We start from the raw sequence: 17,331 nt of genomic DNA, 5'->3' as shown, positions 1-17,331 counted from the left end.
GACTCCACACAAGGAAAAAGGCTACAGGTATTAGTGTGCACATGTCCCTTATAATGATCTGACTCACACAAGGAAAAAGGCTACAGGTATTAGTGTGCATATGTCCCTTATAATGATCTGACTCACACAAGGAAAAAGGCTACAGGTATTAGTGTGCATATGTCCCTTATAATGATCTGACTCCACACAAGGAAAAAGGCTACAGGTATTAGTGTGCACATGTCCCTTATAATGATCTGACTCACACAAGGAAAAAGGCTACAGGTATTAGTGTGCATATTTCCCTTATAATGATCTGACTCACACAAGGAAAAAGGCTACAGGTATTAGTGAGCATATGTCCCTTATAATGATCTGACTCCACACAAGGAAAAAGGCTACAGTTATTAGTGTGCCCATGTCCCTTATAATGATCTGACTCCGCACAAAGAAAAAGGCTATAGGTATTAGTGTGCACATGTCCCTTATAATGATCTGACTCACACAAGGAAAAAGGCTACAGGTATTAGTGTGCACATGTCCCTTATAATGATCTGACTCACACAAGGAAAAAGGCTACAGGTATTAGTGTGCACATGTCCCTTATAATGATCTGACTCCACACAAGGAAAAAGGCTACAGGTATTAGTGTGCACATGTCCCTTATAATGATCTGACTCACACAAGGAAAAAGGCTACAGGTATTAGTGTGCATATGTCCCTTATAATGATCTGACTCCACACAAGGAAAAAGGCTACAGGTATTAGTGAGCATATGTCCCTTATAATGATCTGACTCACACAAGGAAAAAGGCTACAGGTATTAGTGTGCCCATGTCCCTTATAATGATCTGACTCACACAAGGAAAAAGGCTACAGGTATTAGTGTGCCCATGTCCCTTATAATGATCTGACTCACACAAGGAAAAAGGCTACAGGTATTAGTGTGCATATGTCCCTTATAATGATCTGACTCACACAAGGAAAAAGGCTACAGGTATTAGTGTGCACATGTCCCTTATAATGATCTGACTCACACAAGGAAAAAGGCTACAGGTATTAGTGTGCATATGTCCCTTATAATGATCTGACTCCACACAAGGAAAAAGGCTACAGGTATTAGTGTGCATATGTCCCTTATAATGATCTGACTCACACAAGGAAAAAGGCTACAGGTATTAGTGAGCATATGTCCCTTATAATGATATGACTCCACACAAGGAAAAAAGGCTACAGGTATTAGTGTGCCCATGATCCTTATAATGATCTGACTCCACACAAGGAAAAAGGCTACTGGTATTAGTGAGCATATGTCCCTTATAATGATCTGACTCACACAAGGAAAAAGGCTACAGGTATTAGTGTGCCCATGTCCCTTATAATGATCTGACTCACACAAGGAAAAAGGCTACAGGTATTAGTGTGCATATGTCCCTTATAATGATCTGACTCACACAAGGAAAAAGGCTACAGGTATTAGTGTGCATATGTCCCTTATAATGATCTGACTCACACAAGGAAAAAGGCTACAGGTATTAGTGTGCCCATGTCCCTTATAATGATCTGACTCCACACAAGGAAAAAGGCTACAGGTATTAGTGTGCCCATGTCCCTTATAATGATCTGACTCACACAAGGAAAAAGGCTACAGGTATTAGTGTGCACATGTCCCTTATAATGATCTGACTCACACAAGGAAAAAGGCTACAGGTATTAGTGTGCATATGTCCCTTATAATGATCTGACTCACACAAGGAAAAAGGCTACAGGTATTAGTGTGCCCATGTCCCTTATAATGATCTGACTCACACAAGGAAAAAGGCTACAGGTATTAGTGTGAACATGTCCCTTATAATGATCTGACTCACACAAGGAAAAAGGCTACAGGTATTAGTGTGCCCATGTCCCTTATAATGATCTGACTCACACAAGGAAAAAGGCTACAGGTATTAGTGTGCACATGTCCCTTATAATGATCTGACTCACACAAGGAAAAAGGCTACAGGTATTAGTGAGCATATGTCCCTTATAATGATCTGACTGACACAGACTTAAAATCCTAGAGAACCTAAACTAACCTCTGGATCAAAGTAGCAGAATTCCTTCCTGGCACTGGATAAGGTGGCTGTGGAATTAAGGCGATTCCAAGGATCCTCCTGTTGGGATAGGTGAGTAGGCTTTGAGTAAGGACGTTTCTAAAAAGAGAAAACAAAGGAAAGTAACTAAACCTTTTTGCTGAAAGCTTAACCCAAACATTTAGCAGGTCTGACATTTCACATTTTTGTGATATAAACAGCAATCAATTTATAGAGACAGTTGGTCCTGCTAGATTAACATATATATTCACTAGGGATAGATTTATTTTTGATACTACATAATATGCAATTTCTGAAAAAGTAAAACAAAAGGGATTTAAGATAAACATTTGTTCATTAAGTAGAAATAAACCATTTACTTTTTGTATCTATTCCATCACCCAGACATCTTGCACTTTGGTTTGTTATGTTTTTTTCACCATAACAGAATCTATCAGACCATCCCTGGGACTCAGAAAGGGCTATTACAAGCAGTAAGCCCTAGGACAAGTGACCAATCACTGGCAGTAACGTTTTTAATCCAGAGACTGCCCTACCACAGAAAATGTCCAGGAGTAGCAGCATCAAAGCAGAGGTCAGTCTGGTCATCTGTGGTACGTACTAATGAGACAATCCAGGAAGCGGCACTGGCCACATATTCTCCAGAAATACCCGTGGATACCGATTTTACATTGCAGACAGATTCAGAAAGTCACTCAGCTGCACATGGCTGCCCAAAAATTTAACTCGTTCAAAAGATGGTGGTCACCCACTGAAGTCAATGAATATACAGTGTTTCAGGTATGTTCAGGAAAAGGCAGCAGAGATGTAGGGGTGGAGGCTTATGTCTCTGTAGGGCTATGAATAGAGACAGGTATGTGTGTGTGTGTGTGTGTGTGTGTGTGTGTGTGTGTGTGTGTGTGTGTGTGTGTGTGTGTGTGTGTGTGTGTGTGTGTGTGTGTCTGTATTTGTACTTGTGCATGCACGTGAGTGTGCATGTATGTATATGTGTGTCAGAGTGTGCATCTGAGTGATAGGGCAACTGTGTACGAGTATCTAGTGGTTGTGATGTTGAGTGTGTGTGTGTGTGTGTGTGTGTGTGTGTGTGTGTGTGTGTGTGTGTGTGTGTGTGTGTGTGTGTGTGTGTGTGCGCATGACTGTGTATGTGTGTCAGTCTGCATGTGAGTGATAGGGTGACTGTGTACGAGTATCTAGTGCTTGTGATGTTGAGAAAGAGTGTGTGTGTGTGTGTGTGTGTGTGTGTGTGTGTGTGTGTGTGTGTGTGTGGGAGGGAGGGGGGGTCCTGTCATATCTCTTCACATAATTACTCAAGAACCCTGTTTAATGCCAAAAATAATGCTGGGATAAATATCCAAAATCAAGGCCAATTTTTAAATATTACTCTATTTCACTTAAAAAAATAATATAACAGGGTTTGTATCAACATGCATGTAAGAAGTAGAAAACTGTAATGCTTGTCATTACTGACTTGCTGTCATCCTCAGTGATTTATCAGAAACTCTAAATTTATACAACCAACAGAGCAATTACATGTGGCAACCTCAGGAGTGCTCTGCAGACTTCTGGACCCTGGAGAGGTAAGAAGTATGTGCCAATGAGATGGATGGAGAGGTGGGTTGTCATAGAACAGTACCACCTCAAAGTGCTTTCAGCACAAAATGGAAAAAGAAGCGACTTAGATACATGCAAATTAGCTAATGATGTCTTCATCACTGACATTAAAGTTGTTTTGAATTGCTTTTTCTGCATTTGTATAAATTAAAATACCTGTGACAGATACTTTACGTGACCGCAGCTGAAGTTTCCTGAATTTCTGTAGCATTTAGAGAGCACAGTGATCCCTCATCCCACAAAGTAAGTAAGGATCACTGTAGAAGTCGTTATTGATTTTTATATAGCACTGAATTATACTGGATCATGGTGTCCTCATGTGACAATGTAAATAGCTTTATTTTGTACATTTTTAATGGTCAGAAGAACCTTGGTGAACATGTAATTCTCATTTCCTGAATCAAATGGCTTGAAAAAAAACTACCATATCAATAAAATGTGTGCGTGCTTTTTCATTTTATACCCTTGTTATGTGCAAAAATGCATGTTTCCTCATTTTGAGGTGAATGATAAAGTTTTACTGAAAGCCAATTGAATTCTTTTTTAAGAGTAATGTACTCCTGTTTTCCTAACTCAGTCTCTGTCAGTTTAGCACATCTGTCTATAACTCCTTATAAAACTGTATTTCACTTTGCTATATTAGGCATTATTCTTCAACAGCAGTGCCAGATGTTTTATGAACGTATATCTAATCTCAGGGTCTCTATGGCCTGCAAACTTCCCCCGACAAGGATAAGCAGTGCCAGATATTTTATATATGCATACCGAATCTCAGGGTCTATACTTCCTATTAACTTCCCCTGACAAGGATCAGCAGTGCCAGATGTTTTATATATGTATACGGAATCTCAGGGTCTCTATGTCTTGCTAACTTTCCCTGACCAGGATCAGCTGTGCCAGATGTTTTATGAATATATACCAACTTCCCCTGACTAGAACTTCTTCTCAACTTCCCTTATTATATCTGTGCTTTATTTTCCACTTTGAGGATGTACTACTTTCAGACCATTCCACCTTTAGGTTTTTACTTTTGTAATTCTAAGATTTGATTTTACCAAGGTCCAGCTGAACGGGCAGCTAGGTCTGATGCCACTGGTATTTGGACCACTCTGCACACAAATCATTCTCAGGCTACTCAGGCCTGTCTCTAGCTCCCATAATTCATTGCCTAAGGATAAGGACAGCAGTCTGCTTCTTTCCCAGTGACAGTTTGACTGCATTACTGATTAGGCCTGGGCTGCTTCAACTTAAAATTCTTATCAAGGAGTTAAAATCTGTTGAATATGTTTTTTCGGTGGCTTAGCGTAACATTAACCTTTATTCAGTTTACTGTGAAACTGTAGACTTTTCCACCAGTAGTTGCTCTCAGAACTTTCCCTTTCTGTTTCTAGTAAGAGTCTTTTGCAGACCTTTGGTCTTATTGCATTCACAAGTAATTACCCCTTTGTTAAACTCCTTCTGCAGGAAACACCTCGAACATTTAATTTGTTTAGACATTTGTCATGATACCCAAAGGTGACCTCTCTGTAAGGGATTTAACAGTGTTAGAAGGTATTGCAGAAAAGCACATACAATTTCTTAAGTCAGCAGTATACTTAATTATATATTACCCATAATGAGAATAACTGGGTTCAGTCGATAATTACATATTACCCCTAAAGAGAATAACTGGGTTCAGTCGATAATTGTATATTACCCCTAAAGAGAATAAGTGGGTTCAGTTGATAATTATATATTACCCCAATGAGAATAACTGGGTTCAGTCGATAATTGTATATTACCCCTAAAGAGAATAAGTGGGTTCAGTTGATAATTATATATTAACCCCAATGAGAATAACTGGGATCATACCACAGATAATTTGTGGGGATCCATGCTTGGAATAAAGTATTTACGAGCTGCATCATCCAGTAGCAATACAGGGGGCAGTCACTGATACAGGGGGCAGTCACTAATACAGGGGACAGTAATGGGGTACATTTTTGGATTCTTATTCATAGATCCAAGTTGCACTTGATTATGGGACAGGGATGAACTTTGTTTTATGTGGCTTGGTAGTCTGTTTCAGAGCAGCGGTATCCTCTGAAAGATATACCTGTCACTCCAAACCTTTCTGTTGACATTTCAGAATAGGTTTAGATCCAGAGTATTTCTGATGCCATTTGACTTGTTGATGTGCAGTAAATCCATAAGTATTGGGACAGAAGATGCCTTGGATGCCAGATACGGGTCACCTCTTAGCAGTCTGTTAGTAGTCTGTAGGATATTAAGTATAGTGACATGGCTTTGAGTCGGTCCATGTATGACATGTTGTCTAGGCCTTGTATTCTTTCAGTAAAGTATCTCTGTGGGTGATCCAGTTGTAAGTGTTTGAACACATACATTCCAAAGGGGACATTATATTCAATGATTGGCCTAATGAAGGCTGAGTAAAGGGGAAGGCAATGACATCCCTAGATCTAGACACAATCCCTTTGTTCATAAGCTGTGCTCTATAGGACTTTCTTACAACAATTGAGACATATTGCTCAAAGGTTAGGTCACCATCTTCATAAGTTCCCAAATCCCAAACACCTGGGTCAACTCTTAGGGACATATTGTCAATGTGGTAGTTCCCTGGGGTAGGTGCTACCCAAAAGATACAATAGTCAATTTTTTAGTGCTTAGTTTCACTCCATGATTTTGGCACCAGCTATTTATTTTGGGGCAAACCTTTCTGCAGGATGACTGAGTCATTTGGAGATTCAGTGACTGCTCCTAGCTTGCAGTGTTTTGCAAACTTGGTCAGCTAGAGTCCTTCAATATTGGCTTTTACTTCAGAAAAGTAGATGCCAAACAGGAGAGGTGCCAGCACAGAAACTTGGGGGACTTCACTGGTGACTGGTCTCTTTGTGGAGGTAATTTCCCCTATTTTAATTTCCTGCATCCTGTGAGCTAGCTGGCAATCCAGTAACATAGGGGTTAATTAAGTTTATTAAGTTTTCCTACTATGCTTGAGTTGGGAATTGTGCCAAAAGCTTTGGCCAGGTTGAGGTATGTGGTGTGTACCATTCTGCCTTCATCCATTGCTTTGGTGACCTCTTCAAAATATCCACCAGGTTGAGTAAGCATCACTTGTCCTTAATGAATCCAAACTGAGACAGATCCAGTGTTTAGGAGTTCCCCATGTCCTTTTTGATTATTTCCATATGTTTTTCCATGGCTTTCCAAATTAAGCTGGTTAGGGGTCTGTAATTGCCTGGTCTGTGGAAGGTCCTCCCTTATGCATGGGAATGGCTGTAGCTGTTCTCCATTTGCTTAGTACAAAACCTGTATGGAGGCTGAGACTGAACAGTGTTGTTAGGGGTGTGGCTGAGACTGAACAGTGTTGTTAGGGGTGTGGCTGAGACTGAACAGTGTTGTTAGGGCTGCAGCTACAAATCATGCTTTATACTATTTAAGATGCATCCAGGGATATTGCCAGGATCCACTGATGAAATATTTTAACGTTTGACAGCATTTTTAGGATGTAGTCTTGTATGACAGCTGCAGGCAAGCCAGTTTCAGGTATATCTTGAGGGACAGACAGAGGAGAGAGGGGTAAAGTTAGAGTTAAATGTATTGGTTAGTAGGTTCAGTATATCTTAAGCCTCAGTGTAGGGAACATCATTCACAATCAGATCAACACAGTGCAGGATTGTTATTTTGAGATTATAAAGATAACTAAAACATGCCTTGTGGTTGCCTTTGGCTTAGGTAGTTATTTTAGCCTCAAACTTGGCTTTAGCAGATTTTCTTAAGCTCCTGCATTGTGTGTTTATTTCATGACAAAGACTCTAATATTCTGGGAATTACCCTTCTTACTTTTAGTCAAAATTCTCTTCAGTTTATTGTAAAGCTTGCTGATATTATGGTTCCACCATGTGGGTTTGTTTCTGGGGTTTGCTCTGCACTTGTTCTTATGGGGTACAGCATCATCTATGCAGCTGCTTACATGCAGGTATAGTGTGATGGTGTACATTTCTGCTATTTGTGGAGTTAATTAGGCTTGGTGGGGATTTGCAGCTTGCCAATGTATCACGCAGGAGCAGCTAGTTTGTCTTACAGAAGATTCTAAATGTATCTTGGGTGGAAGGGATCTCTGGTTTCAATATTATTTTGAAGGAGATAGTTTTATGGTTAGACTTAACAGTAATTAAAATATGCAAGGGGCGCTGCAAGATAGATTGATCGATTGATTGACGGATTGATTTTGTCTTTGTTGTCTGGGAAAAGGTAAAGCCTACTTTCAGCGGAGGCCCGGGAAGTATAGTGCCATATTTATAGTAAACTAGTTTAGTGACCACTATTCTAGGCGGGCAGCTACCGATGTGATTTCTTGATGGTTTTGCTTACCCTAAGCAACAAACAATTCTCTTGTTCTTGTATATATTCTTGTAGACTTTAGAGTATAGAGGTTTATTGTATATTTGCCTAGGTTACTATTACCCTGCTATTTCCTGCTTAAGCTGAGTAGATGATTACTGCATTTTATAGTATCAATATACAGCTATATTACTGTATTACTATATTACATTACTGCATTACTATATTACATTACTATATAACTATAGGTTTATTTTATATTACAAAGTCCATTTAAATTGTTTCCACACAGACTAAACTTTTAGCCATATGTTTCCTTTCCCCACCTATCTTGGCACTACCTGTCTCCTTGACTACTTCAAATCTCCCCATAACTTCTCAACTTAATCTTCTCTTCCTCTCTCCTTCTATTTTTCTGGCTATTAACTTAATCTGCTTTCCTTTTGCAGTTCCCCTGTGTGTTTAAACTGCACATTTTCTCCCTGGGTCTACTGCCTACCTGAACCAAGAAAGCCCATCTACCCATCTACATTTGTAAAGAGACTGAATCTTGACTACGAGTACACAAGCCTTTTTCCAGTGTATGTCTATATTTCAACATTTATCAAAAGAAACACAATGCTAATTTAACACAAGTCTTCCCTGCATTTGTGTCGTAAATAGCATGCACACTTGTTGGACGCTAGAGCACCGTTCCTCCCACTTGTCCTGTACTTCTTAACCTCCCCAAAAGTTTATCTACAGTAGGTAACTTTGTAGAAGTATTTACTTAATACAATCAATGACAAAATAAGCACATTTAGTCCGAAGGAGAGACTTATAAAGGGCATTACTTTCAAGGACAGGTATACTGTGCTGCAGCACTGATCTGAATTCCTCTTCAGCAGCTGATTGAAACACTCTGGCTATGTATATCATGGTGCAACCTACTCTGTTCACCCTTGTTTCATCTCTGCACTCCCCTACCTTACCCCCATTTTTCACTCTGGCTATGTACATCATGGTGCAACCTGCTCTGTTCACCCTTGTTTCACTCAGGCTCTCTCTTCCCCTACCCCCATTTCCACCCACCCCAAATTCATTACCTTTACACTTGAACCTAATTAAACACAGCCCCTATCTCACTCACAAACTCCACCTCCCACCTACTCCAAGTGAACTCTGTCTATTCTACAGCTCCCCATCTAGCTTATCTCTACACACGAAACCCTCACTTTCTCTCGCTCCTCTTCAATTCCAGCCAGCTTTCCCCTTTATTCCTTTTCCCATCTACACTCCTCGTCTCCCATCTTTCTCTTTTACCACCCCCCCAACTATTTACCAACCCCTTTCAAACATGCTCTCACTCTTCCTGCTTATTTATTCTAACACTTTCTACCTCTTATCATACCCCTTTGACCACAACTATGCCATCACCTGCTCTCCCCACCTCCACACGGACGTACAAACCTCTAGCAACGTCTCTATTCCGCCCTCACTATTTCACTATTTTCTAACTGCACAACACATTTCCACAAAGTTAAAATCCTCCAACTTACTTCTCTTCATTATAAAATGAGACCTAAGTGCTAACACTCTACTCTCTTGCAAACTCTTAAGATATTTTTCCTTTTTAACTTACTATGCTTTGGTAACATTCACCCCAATTCAGGACTACACACAGCTATACTGACACTTCCAACACACAGCTGTACTGACACTTCCAACACACAGCTGTACTGACACTTCCAACGCACAGCTGTACTGACACTTCCAACATTTCTCCAGTTTCTCCTACTCTACCCGCCATTTCTCTCCTGCTACCTCCATAGACTTTGCTAACCTCCCACCTTCCAAAAACCTAACTATAATCTCTCTTAATATACAAAGTATAACTAATAAAGTGAGCCCTCTTCACTCCCTGATCACTCAGCATACTCAGACATTCTCACTCTCTCTGAAACCTGGCTGCTGCAACCACATATCTCTGACTCAGAAGTCCTTCCCCCAGGCCATAATCCTTTCTGACTTGATCATCACTTTAAAACAGGGGGATGTGTAGCCATTCTATACTCAAAAAAACTCTCACTTTACCCTCATCCCACACCCCCTCCTAACGTTCACCCTGCTGAAATTATCATAGTTAATTGTAAACTTAATAAAGACAAACATCTCACTATTGCTGCCATCTACATCCTATCTGGAAATAACATTCCTATCCTAGAGCAATTTCTGTCTTGGATCTCTGATAACATCATCTATGAGACCATTATCTTGGGTAATGTTAACATCGACTGGACCACTACAAATGCCTTCTCTTCCTACAGTTGCATTAACCTCTATGGCTTCTCTCAGCTCATCTCTTCTCCCACTCACTATAATAATCACACCAACACTGGTACAATTCTTGATTGAATCCTCGCTTCCAACTCAAACTATCACAATACCTGTACTCTTCCAGATTCTTTCAGTGGCCATTTACCACCATAGTTCATATAAAGTCTTCTCAACTCCATAGGCTCCAACATTTTAAAGATTGCTGCAAACAATCCAACCTCAATCCTGATACCTTCAATAATCTACTCTCCTCTTTCAACTGGTCCTTCTTATACAACCTTCCTCTTGATGAGGCCACCTCCAAATTCAACAAAATCTGCCTTAATACATTAAACTCTCTGGCCCCATCAGAAAAATTAGACTAAAATCTGACTTTTCACTTTGGCTATCTCAACCCACTTGTAACCTTATGCTGCAGAGAGACAGAGCCTGGAAGATCTGGAAAAAAAATAATCTGCCAACCCATCTTCAAAGTTATAGAGAACTCAGGAACCTTACCAAGAAGCACACATTATTGTCTTTTGTCATTGTCAATCATAAACTACTAAACAGTCCTCACTGTAACCCCAGATTATTTTGGAACAATATCAATCATCATCTTCTTTCGGCTGTTCCCATTAGGGGTCGCCACAGCGGATCACCTGTTTCCATTTATTCCTGTCCTCTGCATCTTGCTCTGTCACACCAACCACCTGCATGTCCTCTCTCACCACATCCATAAACCTTATCTTAGGCCTTCCTCTTTTCCTGTTACCTGGTAACTTCATCCTTAGCATCTTTTTCCCAATATACTCAGCATCCCTCCTCAGCACATGTCCAAACCAACGTAATGTTGCCTCTCTGCCTTGATCTCCAAACCTTCCAACCTGAGCTGACCCTCTAATATACTTATTCCTAATCCTGTCCACTCTCGTCACACCCAGTGCAAATCTTAACATCTTTAACTCTGCCACATCCAGCTCAAACTCTTGCCTTTTTGTCAGTGCCACTGTCTCCAACCCATGTAACATAGCTGGTCTCACTACCCTCTTGTAGACCTTCCCTTTCACTCTTACATGTACTCATCTGTCACAAATCACTCCTGACACTCTTCTCCACCCACTCCATCCTGCCTGTACTCTCTTCTTCACCTCTCTTCCACACTCACCATTACTCTGAACTATTGACCCCAAGTATTTAAACTCATCCACCTTCGCCACCTCTACTCCTTGCATCCTCACCATTCCTCTATTCTTTCTCTCATTCACACACATATATTCTGTCTTAGTCCTGCTGACCTTCATTCCTCTTCTCTCTAAAGCATATTTCCATCTCTCCAGGGTGTCCTCCACCTGTTCCCTACTCTTACTACAGATCACAATGTCATCTGCAAACATCATAATCCACGGGGACTCCTGTCTGATCTTGTCTGTCAACCTGTCCATCACCATTGCAAATAAGAAAGGGCTCAGAGCAGATCCTTAATGTAACCCGACCTCCACCTTAAATGCATCCGTCACTCCCACAGCAGACCTCACCGTTGTCACACTACCCTCGTACATTTCCTGTACCACTCTTACATACTTCTCTGACACTCCTCACTTCCTCATACAATACCACAACTCCTCTCTAGGCACCCTGTCATATGCTTTCTCTAAGTCTACAAAAACACAATGCAACTCCTTCTGACATTCTCTGTACTTCTCCATCAACACTGTCAGAGCAAACATCACATCTGTAGTGCTCTTTCCCAGCATGAAACCATACTGCTGATCACTAATCATCACGTCCCTTCTTAACCTAGCTTCCACTACTCTTTCCCATAACTTCATGCTGTGACTGATCAATTGAATCCCTCTGTAGTTACTACAGCTCTCCACATCACCCTTATTCTTAAAAATCGGTACCAAAACACTTTTTCTCCATTCCTCAGGCATCCTCTCACTTTCCAAGATTTCATTAAAAAATCTGGTTAAAAACTCCACTGCCATTTCACCTAAACACCTCCATGCTTCCACAGGTATGTCATCTGGGCCAACAGCCTTTCCGTTCTTCATCCTCTTCATAGCTATCGTTACTTCCTCCTTGCTAATCGATTGTACTTCATGATTCACTATCCCTACATCATCCAACCTTCTCTCCCTCTCAATATCAATAAGCTCCTTTATCCAGGCAAGCCTACACCAAGTTCCTGTCCAAACAACACTGACCTCGATAGTGCTACTCTTCTAAACACTTTCTTCATCAACTCTATCACAAATCTTACTAAAAATAACACAAATCTTCATCTACTGATTCCATTCCCTCCTCCTCTACCTCCACCTTATCTCTGAAATCCTCCCCCACTGCATACATCAAGTCATTTCTCTCTAAACTTAAACCATGCTCTCCATCTGCTGACAACTTATCCCCACAATTTCTCAAAATTGCTGCTAACGCCATTGCCTACCCATCTCCATACTTATCAATCAATCCATTCTTGAAAACACTGTGCCCAAAATTTGGAAGAAATTTTATGTTATTCCCCTTCATAAAGGTGGAAACTCTACAGACCCCTCCAGCTATCATCACATTGCTAGCCTATCCCCTCCCTCTTCAAAATAATGGAAAAATGTATACATAAACAAATCCTTGAACATCTTATACAGGAAAACCTCCTAACCCCCATACAACATGGTTTTGTCCCCATCATAGCACTGCTGCTGCTCTCATAACTTTCACACAGACCACTGTCAAAGCTTGGGATGAAAACACACTGGTTTCTAGCCTCTTCCTCAATTTATCCAAAGCTTTCAACACTGTCTCCCACAATCTGCTTCTATCTAAATTAAAAACAATCTCTCAGTCTACTATACTCTGGTTCACCAGCTACCTCTCTGACAGATTTGAGTCTGTCAGCTGGCTATCAGCCTCAGCTCCCTTCCTGTTCATACTGGTGTACCCAAATGTTCCATTCTAGGGTGCCTTCTCCTTAACATCTTTACAAATAATCTTCACACATCATGCTCTCACTCCTCTCTTATCCAGTATGCATATGATTCCACTATCATATCTTGTTCCGATAATCTCCCCAACCTTCTGTCCCTTACTCAAGATTCACTTCTCTTTGTAGAAAAATGACTAACCAGCATTAAACTCCTACATAATCCTTAAAAAAAACACTTCTCTTCCTCCCTAAATCTCTACAACATTGCAAAAACTATTTCTTAGTCACGTCTCTTAACAATACTATTATCTCGGTTGCAACTCATACTAAACTCCTTGGTGTTGTTATTGATGACCAACTTAAGTTTGAGATCCATATTCTACAGGCCAGCAAAAACAACATACCAAAGGGGGCATGGCAAAGATGCCAGTCTGATAGTAGAAATCCATAAGTCTGATAGTAGAAATCCATAGCTCTGCTTAGATTTTAATATCCTGACAGGAAATATACTTTAATTTTTAGAAAAATCTAACAAAGTATACTAAAAATTAGATTAACATAGACTCATTATTTTCTAAAAATGAATACATAGTCAAGAGAATTTTTTTAATTATTCCTATCAAGAAGTTTTATTCCTATCAAGAAGTTTTCTACTGGAGATGTCAAGATCAGCAACTCGAACCCACACCAGGAAAGTGCAGTGAAGAAAGAATTACATTTTATAATAACAAACATCCAAGAACGGTCACTAAAAATTGACAAATTCAAAAACAAAATGGATATTATCAAACAAGAATGCAGTAAACAACTGGAACTTCTAAATGGAATAGTAAAAACAAATCTGAACAGATTCTTGCCTTAGAGGAAACGGTAACTGACCTAGATACTAGAGTGACAGAAAATGAACATCACAATGAATTTCCTTCTGAAACAAAACACCAGGCTGATTGAAAAACTGGAAGACCTTGAAAGCAGATCAATGAGGAATAACATAAGAATATATGGAATTCCTGAGAAAGAAGAGGGTGATAACATTATTCAATTCCTCAATAAGTGGTTTTCATCAGCACTAAACATGCCTGAACCCTTCTCTTTTGGAATTGAGAGGGCTCATCAGTCCCTGGCAAATCCAGCTCCATCTCTGAGTTCATCTAACCCCAGGTCTATAATAGTTAGATTTCTTTCCTCGCAAGACAAAGACTTAGAGCTGAAATCAGCTTGGACTAATTCCCCTATCAAGATGGGTGAAAAAGTTTTTCGTTTTGACAATGACTACACCTCTACAGTCATATCCAGAAGAAAGGGGTGTGTTCCCCTAATTATGTCATTGAAAAAAGCCAATATTAAAGCTCAATTTTTTTTCCTGCAAGAATAAAAATCATCTTGCCAGAAGGAGTGAAGATCTTTGATTCCCTAAAAGAAGCAGTAGGATTTATCCAAAAGAAGAAAATACTGTCGGTCATAGAAGAAACTGAATTGTCATCCTAGAATTTGAAGAGACAGGCAACAAAAAATGGATGGTCTGTGAAGGAAGGAGCAAATAAAACTAAGAAACTAAAGGACAAATGAATAAATTCCTTCTAATTTTAAATGCTTTGTTTTATGACTCATAATATATTTAATTATGGAAAGTCTCTATGCTGTAAGGTAATGTGAATCATTTTTATTATTAACTTTCTCTTTTCCTTTTTATATCTACTTCTTCTAATTACATACAGTACTATGTATTTAAATAACTCTCTCTCTCTCCTTTCTTCCTGTTCTTTATTGTTATCAATGTTCCTTCTCTCTTTTCCCCATTACAAGTACTTTACATACTTTTCTCTTTCAAATAACTAAAAATGACGTGTGTCTTCTAATTCTTCAATAATAGTATAATTTGACTAAATACAAAAGTGCATTTTTTTCTACTGGGTTAGTGGTGGAGTAACAAGTTGTTTCTGATTAATGTTCCAAACTAGATGTTTTAGACTCTTTGTTTAGACACACATAAACATTAATACAGTACATTAATGGTGTTTTATAGATGGCTAAATACAATACATATATATATATATATATATATATATATATATATATATATATATATATATATATATATATACACACACACACACACACACACACACACACACACACACACATACACACACACACACACACACACACACACACACACGCACACGCACACACAAGGTTCTTTTTTTTCTCTGGTCTGGTTAATTGGTGGGTAAATTATTGAGATGTTATAAAATGATTTCTGATTTGTGGCACCTGTTACTTCTAAACAGCTGTTTTTATATGAAAGGGTTAATTTTTCATGATGTTGATGTTTTGTGAGGAAACTGGTGGTCTGTGTGACTGTTTTTATTGTGGAGATTCATGACATGCACTGACAAGGCAGCTTGAGTGTTTTTTTGTTTTTTGTTTTTTTGCTTTCTGTAAACTCTAAAAGCTTCAAGATCTGAATTTCCCACCGGAAATGCGTTTTTCTTCACTAGGACAACTTCTGTTGTGCATGACCCTATTTAGATACTTTTTAACAAGTTTATGAAGCTGCAGCTTGAGGAAACAACGGTGATGACATCATTTGACCTTTTGAACTTGTTAAATGGTTGTACTTATAATTCTTTTCTCTTGAAATTCAGTTATCCTTCACTAGATAATTTAAATGGTAAATCAAGTGTTTAACTCCTTTGAAAATGTCTATGTTCTTTTATAGATGCATACATTCTGCAGATTCAATTACACTATTAGTAACTAAATGACATCAAGTCAACTAGGAGCTGCATTATAAAACTAATTGTGCATATTAACATCATACTTATATAACTAAAGTTTAGTAACTAAATAGAGGGTTGTGAGGCCCCTTTTGCTGTCCCCCCTTCCACAATCAACAGTCAACATAGATATTAATACATATAAGTAATATGTGTATAATTGCAAAATATAATAGTTATGTTGTAATAAGTGCTATATATATAAATATATATATATATAAAAATATATAAATATATATATATATATATATAAATATATATATATATGTATATATATATATATATATATATATATATATATATATATATATATATATATATATATATATAAATAAATATATATATATATATATATATATATATATATATACATACACACACACACACACACACACACACACACACACACATATTCAACAGATCCTTACATGAAAAATGTTAGATAGATGACTGACAAAATGGTTACATTATCTGATGTTTCTTGAAAAGTCTTGGAAATAATGACAATCTTCTTAACCTTCAGCTTCTGTTTACACATACTTTGATCTGATGTGTATTTCTGGCATGTCTACATATTAGAGGTGCTATTATCATAAGTGACATATTCATATAGCTTCAGATATATTGGACACTCTCATTCTAATGTATATTTCATGGATTCAGATTTCTTTAGTTGCTTTCATAATGCTTTTCTTTTTTGTTTTTATACTACATTCTAAGCAAAGATAAATAATTTGTGTTGTTTGGTATTGGAGAGGTGGTGGATAGATGGTTTAGTTACATTTTTAACTAAACCAGAAACTTTATGTTTCATGTATAGGTTTGTAAATAGTTTTGGGTTTTTGAAAGTAGTGCTCAATACACGTTATGCATCCATGATACATAAGTTTCAGTAGATTTCAAGTTAACACAGAAGAAAGATCTTTCAGCTAGTAGTAACATATACATTATAGTCAATGACTTATAAATGTTTATCATTAAATATTAATGGTTTGAACAATAATGTCAAAATAGCTGGTTTGCTAATATATCAAAATGCATAAAGCCCAGATCATCTTTTTACAGGAAACCCAGCTATTAAAAAAGATCTAGAAAAATACACATTCAATGGCTATATCATTCTGGCTGATTCATGTTTTAAGACCATGAGAAGGGGCACTCTTATTCTATGGAAAAATACTTATAATATGCCAAGAATTATAGATACAATTTCAGATAAAGATGGGATGCTAAGCATGGTTATTCTGGAAATCAATAGGAAGTATTATACTTTGATTAATACATACTGGATACCAGGACT

At 38.4% G+C, this 17,331-nt stretch overlaps 1 protein-coding gene across 4 annotated transcripts in view; it reads right to left on the bottom strand.

Annotated features, from left to right (window-relative positions):
• CFAP276 (cilia and flagella associated protein 276) overlaps positions 1 to 17,331 on the bottom strand; it is a 494,385-nt gene that overhangs the window by 370,155 nt on the left and 106,899 nt on the right. For all 4 annotated transcript variants that reach the window (XM_044076475.1, XM_044076476.1, XM_044076477.1 and 1 more), the window contains exon 2: positions 2,058 to 2,174. In XM_044076475.1, coding sequence (XP_043932410.1) covers positions 2,058 to 2,174 — 117 coding nt within the window. The remainder of the gene's footprint in view (positions 1 to 2,057; positions 2,175 to 17,331) is intronic.

Source organism: Protopterus annectens, chromosome 7.part0, assembly GCF_019279795.1.
Source record: "Protopterus annectens isolate FY-2018-M chromosome 7.part0, PAN1.0, whole genome shotgun sequence".
In the NCBI taxonomy this organism is placed as follows: domain Eukaryota; kingdom Metazoa; phylum Chordata; order Ceratodontiformes; family Protopteridae; genus Protopterus; species Protopterus annectens.
Note: the sequence above shows the minus strand (reverse complement) of the source record. Positions and strands in the feature narration are given on the sequence as shown.